Genomic DNA, 15,654 nt, shown 5'->3' on the forward strand with positions numbered 1-15,654 from the left:
ACCTCCAATCAATATACCCTGCTGCGCATGCTCTCCTCTCATCACGCGAATGAAACTCGAGATGCGTCAGAATGAGCGACAGCTTGATTGCATGAGCAGATGCGTTACGAGACATTGATACAAGAAGTGAAGATGAAACAACAAGCGAAGATGAAACAACATTGGCGAAAACGAAACATAGAACAGTGGCAATGCAAATAGCAACCGAGTGACAGAGGCTGGCTAACGAACATTGTAGATGACGTGCATCGACGTATCGATGGGGAGAGGATACTCAAGACCATGGTTGCTCACAAAGTAGGGCAACTTTTGGTTCGGGGTAGGACCAGCGTCGTTGACGACAGGAGGTGAACCGGAAGGCGCCATGCGAAGGCCGGAATGCTTGAAGAACTGCTTTGCAATGGCAGGAAGTGCCACTTCGAGGATCGATTGGCTGGGAGCGTCGCCAAGACCGAGACGCACAGGCAAGCTGCCGTTCGGGTTGAAACGCTCGGGTTCTTTCGACAGCTGTGGGTCGCGGTACAAAGCAGAAGGCGGAATGTAGACGCCGTCGCCCACCTGCACAAACTTCTTGTCTCCACCGACGTCCGGCAGAGCCACTGCTTGAAGCGCAAATTTGGCTTGCGGAGGCGTGATGGCGTTGAGACGGTAGGCTTCCATGAGACGGTGGCGCATTTCCGAGTTCGATGCGGGATCGTTTTTGTGGGCAAGCTGGTGCATGGCCGAGAGGTGGTCGGCATTTTCTTCCCGGAAGAACCATTTGAATGTCTGCATGAGAACGAGAGAGTGCGTGGCAGTGAGCGAGACCATCATGTGCAGACAGTCCTTAACGAGCTCATCGTTGCTCTTGCCAGAGGCAAACAGCGTGTGGTAGAAGTGTCTGGCCATGTCATTGGCAGCGATGTTGCCCGGACCACCGACGAGGTTCGAAATGTTCTGCACTAGCGAGAAGACTGGCGACAAGATACCATCGACCGTGTGCAATCGAGCCCAGATGAGGGTCTTGAGACGGCGCATGCATGCCTCGGACTCCTCCTCGAGCTGCCACGTCTGGTGGCCCTGAGAATCGAACGAGCCGTACATGGCGTAGGCGAGGGGTTTAGCAAGTGTCGCCGAGAGCTGCTCGGGTGACATCCCGAGATGCAGACCATGGCTGCCAGGGGTAGGCAGAGCGAAGAGCCTCGAGGTGAACTGGGCTGAGACCGTGTTGACTACCTCAAGAAGGTCGACAATGTGCTGACGGCCCGAATTTGAGAATGGAATGCTCCGAGTGTTCATCACCGTGTTGACGTTGATGCTGTAGTAATCCGTGACTTCGTCTTGCCAGCGCGGGATAGAGGCCAGCGCAGAGGTCATCAAGCCTTCGTCGTACGACATGGGCGGCAGCGCGACAAAGTATCGGCTGTCCTCGATGATGTCTTTCGTCGCCGAGTATGACTCGACGCTAAACCAGTGTCGCGCAGGCGCCGGGTAGGACGTGTCGTAGTGCTCGATCAGACGCTTCTCTTTGAGGATTCCAACCGTCGTTTCAGGCACGCGGAAGGGATACAGCGCATAGATCGAGTTGTGTGGGAATTGGCCGGGTAGCGTTGTCATGATCAGCTTGCCCATCAGGCCGTGGCTGCCGGGCTGGGGCGTGGTGCAGTACAAGTACCCGCTGCTCGTCAGGTTTGAGGTCGAAAAGTCGTTCGTGTAGAAGCGATCACCGCGCGTGAGGGCGGCAGCGTCGCTGAGAATGCCGCGCGAGATCGTGTATCCGGGGCAGAGACCACTTCCTGGGATGCTTGGCTTGGCCTCTTCGGCCATCAGCCCCGGATAGAGTTCTAGATTGTCAATGTCGCCATAGAGCATTTCGGCTGCCTGGGAGATCTTGGGATCAGGATTCCACTCGCTGAAAGATGAATAGGTCTTGAGGCCCAAGAAGTGACGGAACTCGTTCATCGTGCATAGAGCCCAATCCTTGCGAGCTGTGATCATTCCGAGGATTTCGATGGGTCGGAACCAGCTCGGGTGACCGCGTGCACGGAATGCTCCAGCGACGTCTGACACGGCGTCCTTGATGATCTGGGCGAGCAAGCCATCGTCGAATTTGCCCTGTTCATCACGTTCCCAGCCGTGCAGATTCCACTCGCTCGGATCCGCGTCCTGGAAGGTCTTCTTGAGTCCTGCAGCTGCGCCGAGGAATTCCATGGGATCGACGTCTTCGGGTCGCTGGCCCGGGAATTGCGACTCGAGGAAGTCGTTCATCCACTTTTCGTCGTTCTGCGAGACAGCTGCATGCCAGCGGTAAAGGACCGAGAATTCGGCAGCGACTGAATTGCCGTTGCCACGGTCAAGGGCGCCGCCGAGGTCTTTGATGGGGTTCAAAGGGTCGACAAACCATTCGGAGTCGTTGGTGTTGAGAATCACCGGAATGTAGTCGCGGAGGATGATGTGAAGGAAGAGCCCGCAATTGACTAGACGTGCCGTCCCAAACAGCTCGTCGTCCAAGGCTTCATCCTTGAGGTTGTCGAAACGCTGATTCTCGTTGACCTCGTAAAGACGCTTGGCGATCACATTGTGGTTTCGACTCAAGAGGATCCCGAGTGCGGCCGTCGCAGGCGGCATCATGGCCAGACGCCAGTCTCCGATGGCATCGGATTTTAGGAGACCAAGCGCGCCAGTGCGCACGCGCCGCTGTTCGTCCTTGTTGGCGCCATAAACCACCTGTAGGTCGAGGTAGGACGAGTGCTGGTTGTAGGCCGAGCGAGCGCCCGGCTCCCGAGTGGTGGAGAAGATGTCGTGAATGATGATGTTGGCAAAATTGAAGAGCAGGGAGCTGATGCCAGATGGATGAGGCTCGAAGTCGTCTCTCGCAAGGAGCAGGTCGTAGACTGTGCCAGGGTCGGGAAGGTTAACCGGCTGCGGATGTGTGCGCTGCACGTTGCGCGAGTACGGCTGACCGGAGGCACCGAGGTTGGGATTCTGAATGTTGTTGTCCGAGCCGTCGGGGCGCCGGAAGCGATGCTCTGGGCCCATGAAAGAGACGGCTGGATGTGGCAAGTCGCCCCAGATGATCTTGATCAGCGTGTCCGAAAGGACTTGGCTGATGTGAGAAGAGGCGGGCAGGCCAGAGAGCAATGTGACGATTTGCTCGAGCAGCAGTTTGCGATCGTCCAAGCCTCCGCCCGTTAGACCAGAGATGAGCAGATTGGGCGCCTGGCCGAGCAGCTTGGCATCATTGACGATGCCGCTGCGGTTCAGCTTGTCCATCAAGAACTGCAGCGACTCGATGGAGGTGTTGGAAGCCGACGCTGTCTTTTGCTGGGCCTGCCTCATCGTGTTTTGCCCCTTGATGCGAGCGTCATGGACGGAAAGACCGGCAGCATCGGTGGTCTGAGACACTTTGTCCCGGACAAAGGTCTTCACCTGCAGAGACAGGCAGGAAGAGGGAAGAGAGGATCAGTCAATATATTCGAATTACTCGCTGACAAGCCATATACGGCGGGCCAAGCACGTTGGCATTGAGATGCAGTGTCACGGCGGATATCTACCTGAGCCATCTTCTCCGTGGTCGTTGTCGCCATCGTGGCGATCGTGACGAGTAGGACTAAGTGTCGTTCAAGACCTACGGCAAGTCGAAGGCGGCGATCAGATCAAGGATATTGTTACAAAGGGATGGAGGTCGTGGCGGGCGTCGTGATCAGGTGGACGAAAGGCGAGGGCAGCAACGGTTTCCAATCGGCCTTATGCTGATTGGGGGATCGTATATATATCCGGGCTTCGTGCGCTTGCTTGGGCAATGACTGGGACGAGAACAGACAATGTCGACAGTTGGACAGAGTCGGACACCCTTGCAATCAACTCAGCTTCTCGAGCTGAGACACCCTGGCGGTTCAGACCTCACCATGTGCGGCACTGCAAGCGAAGCATTCAGGAAGAAGCGACTTTTTCCCAGGAGGCCCTACTGGACCCTGTTGGTCGGCTATCCCGCAGCGTATCAACTCCGACGCGGGCTGAGGTGCCAGCTTTTCTTCGACTTGCTCACACAGCCGCCGAAGAAGGCCTCGTCGCTTGGTCGGCGAAAAGGGAGCGAGAATACACTGTCGTTCGCCTTGTGATGTCTCGAGCATCGGCTTGTTGTCAGCACGGGCTCGCGTTGGCGGTCTTTTGTCGTCGCACGATTCTCACGCCATCATCGGCCAGGCCGTGGCTAGCAAGAACCCTTCCGTGCCCTGCCAGGGGCGTTTTAACGTTCGATGGCCACGCAGATTCTCTCGCTTGGTCACAGAAGTGGCATTGATATTCACAGCCATATCACAGATTCATTGTGCCATCACAGGCGGAATCGATCCCGCCGAACACGAGTCAAGCTGGAAGAGACGTCGACCTTGCCCCGGTCGTTGCGATGTGCATTGTCCGCATCTGTCTTGTAGAGTGACCGTTGTGACGCCTGGCAGATTGGACCCTGCTTCCCGAATATGCGAGGCGGTCCCGTGTCATGCTGGACTCTAAACCTAAAATCAAAGACGAAGAAAAACAAGAAGAAAAAGAGCGAAACAACCCTCGGGTGGAAGACCGGTTGCAAATACCGTGCACATTCGCTGTGCTCAGAACGAGAAGGGGAAAGACTCGGCAAGCATCCAGGGACCGCCAGTATTCCCTCTCTGTTCAGAAAGATTCACTTGTACCCTGAAGACCATGCTGACTGGGCCACGACGGGAGGACCGTGTTGCCTCTGGAGGATCGCACATGTGCTGACATGGCAACCTGTGATTGATGGTGCTTTGAGATCCCGATCAATCATCCTGCATTGTCGTTCTTCCAGTACCCTCAACGACTCAGTGTCGTTGGGGATCCACGCTGCTCTCTATCAATCGCCCATGACAAATATGAGGCGTGGTTTAGTGAGCATCCGTTCCTCTGCGGTTGATCGTTGCTGCGAGAGTCTCATTCAGGTCTTGAGTCAATCGTCGCCCTACTGCACAAGATCGGAGAGCAGCGCGGTACACCGAACCTACAGGTTGGTCGAGGCGCGTGGGCAAAAGAGTGACCATCGATAATCATCTCGCGACTGCCTTCCTGGTATAGATCCTCACACCGTCTCCTGAAGCTCAGAGCTGTGTTGAAGGCGAACCTGTAGTAAGCATGGATACTCGCTCACAGCCCCGACAGCTCGGCATAGGCTGCAGTTTTCTAGCCGCTAGAGAAACTGGCTAAGAAGCAGGACCGGCATCTCCGAGAGAAGCAGATCTTTCTGGATCGCCAACTCTGCCGCACGCCGCACGCCGCAGCCTCACAGCTCAGAGCGGACGCCCCGCAGTCACCTAGTTGCCGTGGAATGGCGGGCGTGTGAAAAGATTCGGCGTGTCATGTGTGTCTGATCTGAGGTGATGGTTGTTTGTTTGGTTCAAACGATGGAAGATGGCCAACAAGCTTTTTTGACTGCCTCGACCGTTTCCTGCTGCAGCCTCCACCAGAATCTAGGCCCGATCGCGTGATCCGATCCGAGCGTGGCCGTGCACGAGCAATTTCAGCAACGTCAAGCTGCGGAGCTGCGTGATTTTGCCAAAATGAGTCTGGTGCTCGACGTCTTGGGCCATCATCCTCCGTCGCAATCATCACAACCATCATAGGAAACGGGTTTGGCCAATCAGCTACAGCAAAACGACACTCAATCAGGCTTTCGACTACTCGCATTCGTCTCTCTCGTAGGGCGTAGCCGTTCAGACTGCAATACCTGTGATTATCTCCGCACCAACCGAAGCCGCCTCCGCCGCGTTCACGAGCACCACACCACCATGGCCAAAGGTATGCACAATCCTTGAATGAGCGCTCGCTTCATCAGGTGAATTGCTTGGCTACATATACTGACGACCTACACCTCGACTACGCCGCAATTTGCTTCTGGACCCGCACAATGACGCCTCGGCAGTTCCGCGCAACTTTCGCCTCCTCGAGGAGCTCGAAAAGGGCGAAAAAGGTATTGGAGATGGCAGCTGCTCCTACGGCCTCGACGATGGCAGTGATCTTAGTATGTATATGCTCACTGCGTACCGGATACGACTTCTAGCGATTCACTCGAAAGCTTCGCTAAGCCGGGGCATTCGCGCGTTCGAGTTCAGCCGCTGACGAGGCGCCCTTGTTCCCTCTGTATTGCTGCTCTGCCATCGCGCATCGCATCAGTGATGTCTAACTGGAACGCGACCATCATCGGACCAGGACACTCGGTCTATCAGAACCGCATTTATTCGCTCAGCATCCACTGCGGTCAAAGTTACCCAGACAGGCCACCCGAGGTGAAATTCCTCACCAAGATCAACCTTCCTTGCGTCAAAGCAGACGGCAGCATCGACTACAACGCCTTGCCCATCTTTTCCCACTGGTCGCGAGACAGCACACTCGAAACGATCCTCTTGTCTCTGCGAAGGTGAGTTGCGCCTCGCTGCTCCGTGCTCGATGCACAGTCCCGCCACGCTTGAGCTTATCTGGCGCAGCGACTTTAGCCAATTCTAGCGACTGCGCTCTCGCATTCACAGTTCACAGACAACTGACGCTACCTCCTTTCGCCTATCCCACTACTACAGAGAGATGGCTTCGCCCGCTAACCGAAAGCTCCCACAGCCCGCAGAAGGCGCATCATACTAGCTCACTCGCCGTCTGCTCATAGAAAATGCAAATCTCGCACCCGCATATAAAGACGCTGTTCCAGCTACCGTGTCGTTCGCTTCCGAAACCCCATCCCACTCTCACCTCGTCTTCAAAAGCCCGTCCTCTTTCGACCAGACCTTTCCTCTTTGCCCTTCGTCATCCCTTCTCACCATTTCAAAACGATCGCTCGTCAAGATGCATCGTCCACCCATTCCCTCCTCAGGCTCACCTGCGCTCGTATCTCCCGGCCTGCTGGAAGCTCAGACAGCAGCGATCACGGATGCTATTGCGACTGGACAATGGGGCGACGCATGCTTCGTAGTCAAGTCGAGTAGCGGCGATTTCGCCTTTGTTCGCTTCTGGGCATGGTTGAACCTGCTGCGCGCCAACGGGGCTGACTACCTGGCAGATCGCGTGGAGCAATCAAGCTTTGACTGCCTCGAGGATGCTGTCGCCGCCCTTCGTTCGCCTGCCGCTGCGCACAGTCAGCCTACGAGAACGACCTCGAAGACCCGCGCAGAGAACGGTCATCGTCAAATGCTTTATTATCCAGTGTCCAACATTTGTGCCACGACGATGCGGGCTATCATCGACTTTCTTCAGACAGGCAATATCCAATTCGCGCCTGTGACGAGCTTCATAGAGGAGTTCGATGACGAAGAGGACCACGCAAGCGTCGATACATTCGTCGATATCCCTGAGGAACGAGCTTCGCAGACACAAGCGCTTCCCGTGGGCCCCACGTTCTCGAGCGCTGTGGTGACCAGCCCCAAGTCGGTATACCGGGCCGCGAAAAAGTACCGCTTGGTGTTTTTGCAAAGGCTGGCGAGCAGCGTCATCGACGAGCAGATTACGCCCAAGAACTGCCTGAACGAGCTATTCGGATCCTTGAGCCTTCGGTACGCAGAGGTGTTTGAGAAACGGCTTGAGTACGTCTTGCAGCATTGGAATGAGATTGAGGACAAGGCGCAGCTGTCGAGCCTGATCACCACCACGCGTAATCATTCCAGAGCTATCGATGCGTTCAACGCGATCATCAAGCACACGTCGATCACTCATTGAAATCAAAGTGCAAAGTGTTGCTATCAAGCTGGTGCGGCACCGGGGCACGCAAGTGAGCATTGTACTTGAATTGTGACGCAAACTAGGACTGAGTCGAAGCGGTTGTCTGCAGCTTGCGCTTCTCTTCTTGCTCGCGTCGACGCTGTCTTCTTCTGAGACGGGCCTCGTCCTCTTCGATGCGTTCGCGTTCCTCGAGACGTTCGCTGTAGTACTGACCGCTCTGCAACAATATGACGCCGACAAGGGCGACGGCGAGGACCGTGTGGGAAGTGGCGATTTCACGGAGCGGAGCGAAGACGGCGTCCCTGGCGTTGACAGCGGCTGCTCCAGACGAAGGTGCTTTTAGTGGAAGAGCGGCAAGGCTTGGTGCGATCTTGTGATAGTAGACGAGGCCGGCGGCGCCTACGAGGAAAAGCGAGGCTCCGTCAAAGAGCCAGTTGCTTTCCCGGCCGCCGAGCGCCTTTGAGATGAGAAGCAACGCCGCAAGCGTACCAACAGCATGAAGAAATTTGCTGAAGATGGACGGCATCTCCACCATGGTGTCTTTGTAGTAAGTGTATGCGGTGACGACGGAATCGTAGGTCACGGGCGACTGCCATAGGATGAGATGGTCGGCAGTCCAGTGCATCGCCAGCGTCCCTGTACAGAAGAAGGCAGAGCAATGAAGTATCATGAAAGTCAGTCAGCATTCGCTATGAGCAATCGTTCGCGACGATGATACCACATACCTAGCAAGAAGGACGTCGTCCCGATGATGAGACCCGTTCGCAGCCCCATATTTCACAAATGCCGCCCCCCGTCGTCGAATCGTACAAGGAGTTGTGTCGCCGTTCCGCGGTCAACAGCACGAACTGTTGGGATGGGGCCTGTACAGACTTGAGACGCTTGGTGGACAGGCTGAGGATGATGAGGTGGAATCAGCAGGATGGAAGCAAAGCGGCGGCGGCTCACCAAGCTGAAGAAGAATCTCAACGTGGTGAGCCGCACCAAAATATCGCCCAATCGGGACACTGTGAATGGCTTTCAAGCTGGTCTGAGCGCACAAACACGGTTTCTGGAGAAACAAGGTCTAACAGTGTCATTCCGAAATTTTGGATGTTTGCCGTAAAAATAGAAGCAATTGGCAGGAAGCGTCGATCCTTTGCCTCGCCTCGAGTCGATCTAACCTTCGCAGTGACTGAGCCAATGCGGTGAATTGCCGTCACGAGGTGGAATTTCAGTGTCAGCAGCCTGCGTGCGGTTCTGCAGGTCTCGAACCTCGACTCGAACAGCCTCTCGCGTTGTGCCTCACCCATGCGTCATGACGGCAGATCTGTGCACATTGACTGCAGCGTCGGCGAAAGCGCTCCGTCGAGCTGTGTCGGGTGCAAAGCCATCCGCAGATCATTTGCCGGCGACACCAACCCCCCTCGAACAGCACAGGTAATCGTCTCGACACCATCATCCACATCAGACAGAGGTCGCCGAAACACATCGTCAGTTCTTTGCATCTATAGCCTCCCATCATGGCTCCTATCCTCAACGTGGGTATCAGTATCTCGAACACGGCGCTTTCCATTGATTCGCTGCAGCACTCAGCTGACGCATCTGCTTTATATATACACACAACAGTTCCACGCTGGCTCGCTGCCTAGCTTTGCGCTGCGTCTCAAGTCGGACGACTCTCTCGAAAGGTAAGTGTTGGAAGGTTGCTATGTCGTCACTGCACTCGACAAGAAGAGTTCCTGACCTGGTTCTATGTGACTCGCGTAAATCGTCTCCCACCTACACCAGCCTCAAGAGTCGTGCAGCCAAGAAGATCCGCCTTCAGCTCGATGACGGCATTCCACTCGTGATCAAGTACGGCTGGTCTGGTCAGACTTATACACTCGAAGATTGTAAGTTAGGGGAACTGCTCTCGTAGTGTCATGAAAGAGGCAGGACGAGTTGGACGCTGACCTCACCCTTCCCTTCGTTCGACCTTCACTCCATTCGCTCCTCGACCAGCCGACGACTGGGAGATCTTCCTCGAACGATTCGGTAACGAAAAGGAGGCTGACCGTGAGTATGATGACGCAGCCGAGCTATGCTATTCGCCAATGGACACAAACGCTGACTTGAACCCGGCATCTCATCTTTATCAAACCATCTCTACAGTCTTCCTCGAATCGCCCGAGATCCCATCCCACGGAGCAGATGCTCATTCGGCTGATGCACACGATGGGCCCAACGTCCCCGTTGTCGACGAGTCGACGCTCGTCCACCGCACCCCTGGTCGAGGAAAGAGCGGCGCTGTCAGCATCCACCGCGTCTCGGCTCCGTTTGTCCCCTCTGCCGACGACTACAGCGAAGCAGGTGGAGTGACCGCCGGTGGACGCGACTCGATCATGTACCCACCTCCCCGCGAGCCCACCGCCGCGCCTGGCTACAGCAAACCCACCGTTCCCGAACCTCCCGCGGCCAAGGCGACGTTCGACGACGCCGTTTCGACGCACACGTCCAAGACGCGCAAGACCAACGCCACGGTGTCGTCGGTGCCTTCGCACAAGATCGCGTTCCAAGAGTTCCACTCGCAGCTCGGCGTTCGTCTGCTCAAGGGCAGCATCGGCCCCATCCAGGACGTGCCCATGATGCTCAAGTCCGGTTATCGCCACGTGTACGTCAGCCGAAGCTTTGCGCTCAACCACGGATTTATTCCCAAGGACACCACGCCGGGCACGTACGGTTTCAACGGCATCACCAACCTCGGCAAGTGGCCCGTTCAGGTAGGATCCAAGGCCGTGCCTTGCACGGTCATGCTGGCCGAGGATAGCTACTTCCCCGTGATCTTGGGAAGGAGCTTCATGGAGAAGCGAGGTGTTAGGACCGACCCGATCGATATGACCTCGGTCACGTTCATGGACAACGGAGAGAGGGCGGATGTCGAGGTGGTCGTGGTTCGCGATGAGCACGGAGAGCCTGTTCCGATTCCCTGAGTGGCAGCTGATGCTGCTGCCAACAAAAGGTGATCTCCGCAATCACCTGACCTCCGTCGATCGATCTCTTCTGATACCACAGACTGTTTTGTAATTAGGAATGCGTGCATCTCAAATCATATTCGCTTCAAAAGTGCATGGAGGGGTATCTCTCTCTGACGAGATTGAGAGAACTTTTGAACGTAGATACCCTTGACATTAAGCGACACTCGAGACGACGTTATCAACAATGCAAAAGTACATGCGACAGAAAACAACGATGACGGAAAGGAAGAGGAGCCCGGACCGTGAATGTGGCTCCTTTGAAAACGAGATGTGTGAAGACGAGCCGCGTGGTGAGACTCAGCTGACGGTTGCTGCAGAATGTGTGAATAGATTCTTGAGCTTCTTGAGCTTGAACGAGCGGGTGAAACGACGAGCGACGCTAGTGTTGTTGGCTCTTCTTCTCCTTCTGATGCTGCTTCTGTCGCTTGCGTTTCGTTGTGTGTTGGTTTCGGTGGAGTAGATGATGGTGCCTACGAGGGTTGCGTCTTCTGCCCAGGAACGTGCGTATTCGGCTTCGCGTTTGGCGCGATAGCATCGGTCGAGACGATCGAGCTCGGATCGTGAGACTCGTTCGGAGGGGTGCAGGAAGACGATGCCTGCCGGTCGACGGAGTGCTTCGCGCGATGTATAGATGAGCGACATTGCAATCTCTAGATATAGACGCTGAGCTCGAGGAGAGAGAGGGTCGAGGGCAGTCGCCACGAGGGGACGATGGGATGAGGTGTGGATGAAAAGAGAGGAGGTGGGACATAGCCGGGTGCAGCCAAGAGGGGTCCAAGAACAGCTACTGTAGCTCAATGTCACCCACGCAACGCACGTCACGCATTGATTAGCTTCGATGCATGTGCCTGCGTGCAAGCCTCTGGAAAATGTCCAATTTGACCCTTGTTGACACACACACGCGCATTCCAGGCAAGATTGAATTAGATGCGACCGAGATCGACGCGCCCCGAACAATTTGACCCTTTGCTTATGGACCGCCGGGATTCTTCAGCTAGTCCGCTGCATCGCACTCCATTGTCAATGAGGCTGTCTGTGCATCTCGACGCATCAGGCAATTCCAATCGAGTGGTCGAGCGAAAGACGTAGAGACCTCGTGCAGTACTCAAGCCAGACAGTCGTCTAAGCGCTTCAGACGCAAATCTCGTCTCCCTGCAGAGGCATGAATCAAATCGATTCGTGCATCGGCTGGAAAAGAGCCGGCTCAAGCTTGACTTAACATTCGGGGAATATCGGATAATTACCTGTCAAGGTTGCAGCGCACGTTGCTTTACTTTTTCTGGAATTTTTCCTTTCCGACGATCCGACAATTTTGCCGACTTATCAAGGTGTTGGTTGGTGCATCTTGCCTATCATCTCGCATTTGCACCTTCTCCGAGGCCGACACCATCCTCTCGGAAGCTCATATCGTCATCATGTCGGACGTCGCACATCTCAAGTCTCTTTTCCGTAAGCACAGCGGCTCTCCACACTCACCGCCCAGACTGTGATCGTTGCTGACGAGTCTGACCTTATTTCATATTGTGACGACGATCCAGGTTTCTACGACGACTACCCCAAGAAGGGCATTCGATTCTGTGACATCCTTCCCGTGCTTCGCGATCCGCTCGCCTTCGAACTGCTCATCACCAACATCATCTCGCACCTGTTCACCCACACCATCCCATCCCTCGACGACTCCACCCCTTCTACCCAGTCCACCCCGCTCGAACCAGGCGCCAAGTCGTACGGCTCCCGCAAGATCGACGCCGTCGTCGGCCTCGACGCGCGCGGCTTCCTCCTCGGCCCCATCATCGCCCAGCGACTCGGCTGCGGCTTCGTCCCCGTCCGCAAAGTCGGCAAGCTCCCCGGAGAGTGCGTCCAGGCCTCCTACCTCAAGGAGTACGGTGAGGACGTGTTCGAGATGCAAAAGGAAGCGCTGGCGCCCAACTCGCGCGTCCTAGTCATCGACGACCTCATCGCCACAGGTGGCTCCGCAAAGGCCGCCGGTGAGCTCGTCAAAAAGTGCGGCTCAAAGGTCGTAGAGTACGTCTTCGTCGTGGCTATCCCTTTCCTCAAAGGTGCCGACCAGCTGGACGCTCCTTCCTACCACCTCGTCGAGGTCGACTAAAGCAAGCTTGGATCGCAACAAGTGGTTTGTCAAAGACAATCCTCCACCACAAAATGTAGTTTCATTACACAGCTCACGAGCATTCTTAGGCAGCATCACGGTCAATCCACCCTGAGTTTCAAAAGATGTATTCCCGCCGCTCACCCATCTACAACGCAGTACGAGACAGCTTTTGCAACGAATCTGTATCAACACGCAAAGTTAAAGTAAAAGTCAGCAACCACTCCTCATCGTACCCACTTCTCGCAACACTTACTGAGCAAAACATCGCCTTCCTTGATGATCTTGGTATACTGCGCATTCTTGTGGTCGGGTCTTCGGGTCTCGACCACGCCGTGCACCTTGTCGATCACGGCGGGCAGCCTTCCGATGGAAATAAACCTCGAGAGCTCGCTGTCGATGAACTCGCCCGAAACGCCGAACGCCGTGGCCATGTTGTCGATCGACAGCGACTGGTAGCTCTCCAGCAGCTGCGAGTAGGCGATGATGCGCATCTCCCGGACGTAGTACCGCGCGTGCTGGTGCAGCGCACGCGAGCTCAGGATGTGCGTCTGTTCGACCTCGGCGAGTGCGCGGAAGAAGTTGCCGTACTCGCACGCGTACAGGCTCGTGACAAAGGCGCGCAGGTGCGGGATGTCGTCGATCACCTGCAGCACTTCGGGCGAGTCGATGATCTTCTTCTTCAGGTCGGTACGTTTGAGCGTAAGGGCGTTGGCGAGGACGGTCAAGGTGACAAAGTCGTTGTAGTCGATCAGTTCGGTTGCTGTGAACGTGCTGAGTGCGTCGAGGAAGAGTTGACCGCCCGCTTTAAAGTCGCGGATCGAGAGCAGATGCAAGCCCTCGTACACTTTGAGTCGGTTTCGACGCTCCCAATCACCTCCCTCCTCCACCAGCTTCTTCGCCTCGGCGATCGATGCAGTCACCACATCCGTGTCGCCAAAGAACAGTCCGATGCGAATCTTGGTCAGCGTCAAATCCAACTTGGACCCGAGCCCTGCACCCTTCGACACGGCCAAGTTGTGCGCCTCTAGCGCCTTCTCCTTGTCCCCGATCTTGGCATAGTACGCAGCCCTCTGTCGCAGCACACCGTTGATTTCCATCTCTCCCTCGTTCTCCTCCACCTCCTTTTGCTTCTCGTCCAGCTTCTGCAGCTCTTCCTTGTTCTTGGCCTCGAGCCGCTTGATCAGCGACTTGTCCTCCTTCAACAGCCCTTTGAGCGAAGCATCGCTCAGGATGAGTTGGTAGTACGGTGCCATCTCATCCTTTTCTATTCCTTCGAGCAGAGCTTGTTGCGATGCTTTGACGGCGGATGATGAGAGGTGGTTGGAGTGGTGCGCGAGCAGAAAGAGGTGCTGCTGCAGCTTGAGGTTGGGGATAGGAAGAACCGTCTCTTCGTCCGTCATGATGGCGATTTCGGATGTGAAGCAGGTACTGTTCGATGAAGTCAGACGCTGGTATGTATACGTGAATTGGATGTGGTGAGAGTGGTTTGGATACCGAGTCGAGGAGGTGTTGGAAGGTGAGGCGAAGCCACAGTGAGTGTTGGTTGAGCTGCGCGGCCCGAGCCAAAGACGCGGTGGAGGTTAAATTGGCCAGGCGATCACGCTCGCTTGCTTATGTAAGCAAAGACCCCCGAGCCATCACCGTGATGCCTTTCGTCGAAACGCCCTACTTCACTCCTTCGATTGCTCTGAGAGTCGGATTGTACCTCGATCACATCCGAATGTTTAATGCTCCTATCTCTTGCCCATCACAAAGTGTAAGGTACGCTTCGAGGAGACCTGTAGCAAGTTTGCAACAAGATCATGAGAACGTATTTTTGAAGCCAAGATAAATTGGTGTTATTTCGACGATAAATCAATGATGAGAAAGCATTCTGTCCTCCTCAACAACAGTCGTATCGGCGTAGATCTCATCGAAGGGCACTGGCGACCCCGAAGGTCACATGTCAGAATGGTGTGAGAACGCTGGATTGTGGTACAAGTACATGCAGATTGTCTTTTGGGCAGCGGATATGAGGAAGCGGGATCGGTCCGTTGCGTCATCTGCCCGGACTGCGGCTGCGATCTCTGTTCGCATTGCCCCGTCTCGACCCTGTTCCTCGAATCGCAACGCCTCCTTCTGGCGGCTTGACGAATGCAAAGTCGGCTTTGAGCTCTTCGTCGAGCAGTGTGAGACCCTCGCTGCAAGCCTGTATCGCCGCTTGCGCTTCGTCCTGTTCCGCAAACTCCAGCAGGGCGTATCCCTATCGAAACGACGTAAGAAGCTTCAGTGGTCAGCTCGCGTCGATCATGTTGTGACTGAAGATGGTTTTGCGGGCGCTTACTCACCTTGACGTAGCCTGTCCGTCGATCAAGATTGAGATGACAGCTCTTGACAACACCATAGTCTAGAAACTTATCCGTGACATCTTCTTCTGACGCTTCCTCGTGTACGTTGGTAACAACTATGACCCATCCCTCCACAGCTGTACAGTCAAAGCATGTAGGAATACATCAGCCACAAGCCAGGATCGCATCATGGCAAAGGTGGGGCTACTTACACTTGACTGCGCGTGCACCGCTGTCTGATGTCTCGTCGAGCGTATCGAATCTTCCAGCTTTCACTCCCTCGGATGCGGGACCGTTGCCGCGCGGATCAAAGCCTCTCCCTCTGCGCTTGACGTTGGGATCTATTCAAACCGATCAAGAGCCGTGTACCAAGCGAGAAAAGCTGTGAGTATGCACTCCAACACACGCCTACGTTGCTAGTTGAAAGCAAGAACCTACCATCGTGCATGTCGACATCGTCCACTGCGTCCGTTCCGCGGTCGTCGTCCATTCTGACTTCGTCCTCAGACATTGTATTTGAGGC

At 55.4% G+C, this 15,654-nt stretch overlaps 10 protein-coding genes across 10 annotated transcripts; 5 read left to right on the forward strand and 5 right to left on the reverse strand.

Moving 5' to 3' along the window:
• Nucleotides 1-222: 222 nt before the first annotated feature.
• PHSY_002410 (fatty acid oxygenase) lies at nucleotides 223-4,112 on the reverse strand (the record flags this gene model as incomplete). Its single annotated transcript, XM_012333034.1, has 3 exons — nucleotides 223-3,408; nucleotides 3,534-3,607; nucleotides 3,887-4,112. The coding sequence occupies 3 exons, from the start codon at nucleotides 4,110-4,112 to the stop codon at nucleotides 223-225; spliced, it is 3,486 nt and encodes a 1,161-aa protein (XP_012188424.1).
• A 203-nt stretch (nucleotides 4,113-4,315) lies between these two features.
• PHSY_002411 (hypothetical protein) lies at nucleotides 4,316-5,679 on the reverse strand (the record flags this gene model as incomplete). The annotated part of the gene is made up of 2 exons (XM_012333035.1): nucleotides 4,316-4,496; nucleotides 5,435-5,679. The coding sequence occupies 2 exons, from the start codon at nucleotides 5,677-5,679 to the stop codon at nucleotides 4,316-4,318; spliced, it is 426 nt and encodes a 141-aa protein (XP_012188425.1).
• A 101-nt stretch (nucleotides 5,680-5,780) lies between these two features.
• PHSY_002412 (hypothetical protein) lies at nucleotides 5,781-6,111 on the forward strand (the record flags this gene model as incomplete). Its single annotated transcript, XM_012333036.1, has 2 exons — nucleotides 5,781-5,790; nucleotides 5,915-6,111. 2 exons carry the CDS (start codon nucleotides 5,781-5,783, stop codon nucleotides 6,109-6,111), a joined length of 207 nt encoding a protein of 68 aa, XP_012188426.1.
• A 56-nt stretch (nucleotides 6,112-6,167) lies between these two features.
• PHSY_002413 (hypothetical protein) lies at nucleotides 6,168-6,627 on the forward strand (the record flags this gene model as incomplete). Its single annotated transcript, XM_012333037.1, has 2 exons — nucleotides 6,168-6,409; nucleotides 6,519-6,627. The coding sequence occupies 2 exons, from the start codon at nucleotides 6,168-6,170 to the stop codon at nucleotides 6,625-6,627; spliced, it is 351 nt and encodes a 116-aa protein (XP_012188427.1).
• Nucleotides 6,628-6,825: 198 nt separating this feature from the next.
• PHSY_002414 (hypothetical protein) lies at nucleotides 6,826-7,692 on the forward strand (the record flags this gene model as incomplete). Its single annotated transcript, XM_012333038.1, has 1 exon — nucleotides 6,826-7,692. One exon carries the CDS (start codon nucleotides 6,826-6,828, stop codon nucleotides 7,690-7,692), a length of 867 nt encoding a protein of 288 aa, XP_012188428.1.
• An 82-nt stretch (nucleotides 7,693-7,774) lies between these two features.
• On the reverse strand, nucleotides 7,775-8,469 carry PHSY_002415 (hypothetical protein; the record flags this gene model as incomplete). The annotated part of the gene is made up of 3 exons (XM_012333039.1): nucleotides 7,775-8,094; nucleotides 8,185-8,331; nucleotides 8,421-8,469. The coding sequence occupies 3 exons, from the start codon at nucleotides 8,467-8,469 to the stop codon at nucleotides 7,775-7,777; spliced, it is 516 nt and encodes a 171-aa protein (XP_012188429.1).
• Nucleotides 8,470-8,617: 148 nt separating this feature from the next.
• PHSY_002416 (hypothetical protein) lies at nucleotides 8,618-10,646 on the forward strand (the record flags this gene model as incomplete). Its single annotated transcript, XM_012333040.1, has 5 exons — nucleotides 8,618-8,668; nucleotides 8,941-9,114; nucleotides 9,304-9,365; nucleotides 9,466-9,569; nucleotides 9,679-10,646. The coding sequence occupies 5 exons, from the start codon at nucleotides 8,618-8,620 to the stop codon at nucleotides 10,644-10,646; spliced, it is 1,359 nt and encodes a 452-aa protein (XP_012188430.1).
• A 229-nt stretch (nucleotides 10,647-10,875) lies between these two features.
• On the forward strand, nucleotides 10,876-12,801 carry PHSY_002417 (uracil phosphoribosyltransferase; the record flags this gene model as incomplete). Its single annotated transcript, XM_012333041.1, has 2 exons — nucleotides 10,876-10,981; nucleotides 12,146-12,801. The coding sequence occupies 2 exons, from the start codon at nucleotides 10,876-10,878 to the stop codon at nucleotides 12,799-12,801; spliced, it is 762 nt and encodes a 253-aa protein (XP_012188431.1).
• Nucleotides 12,802-13,028: 227 nt separating this feature from the next.
• PHSY_002418 (hypothetical protein) lies at nucleotides 13,029-14,204 on the reverse strand (the record flags this gene model as incomplete). Its single annotated transcript, XM_012333042.1, has 1 exon — nucleotides 13,029-14,204. The coding sequence occupies one exon, from the start codon at nucleotides 14,202-14,204 to the stop codon at nucleotides 13,029-13,031; it is 1,176 nt and encodes a 391-aa protein (XP_012188432.1).
• Nucleotides 14,205-14,842: 638 nt separating this feature from the next.
• On the reverse strand, nucleotides 14,843-15,642 carry PHSY_002419 (hypothetical protein; the record flags this gene model as incomplete). The annotated part of the gene is made up of 4 exons (XM_012333043.1): nucleotides 14,843-15,046; nucleotides 15,132-15,268; nucleotides 15,344-15,472; nucleotides 15,570-15,642. 4 exons carry the CDS (start codon nucleotides 15,640-15,642, stop codon nucleotides 14,843-14,845), a joined length of 543 nt encoding a protein of 180 aa, XP_012188433.1.
• Between the last annotated feature and the right edge of the window lie 12 nt (nucleotides 15,643-15,654).

Source organism: Pseudozyma hubeiensis, assembly GCF_000403515.1.
Source record: "Pseudozyma hubeiensis SY62 DNA, scaffold: PHS23, whole genome shotgun sequence".
NCBI lineage: Eukaryota > Fungi > Basidiomycota > Ustilaginomycetes > Ustilaginales > Ustilaginaceae > Pseudozyma > Pseudozyma hubeiensis.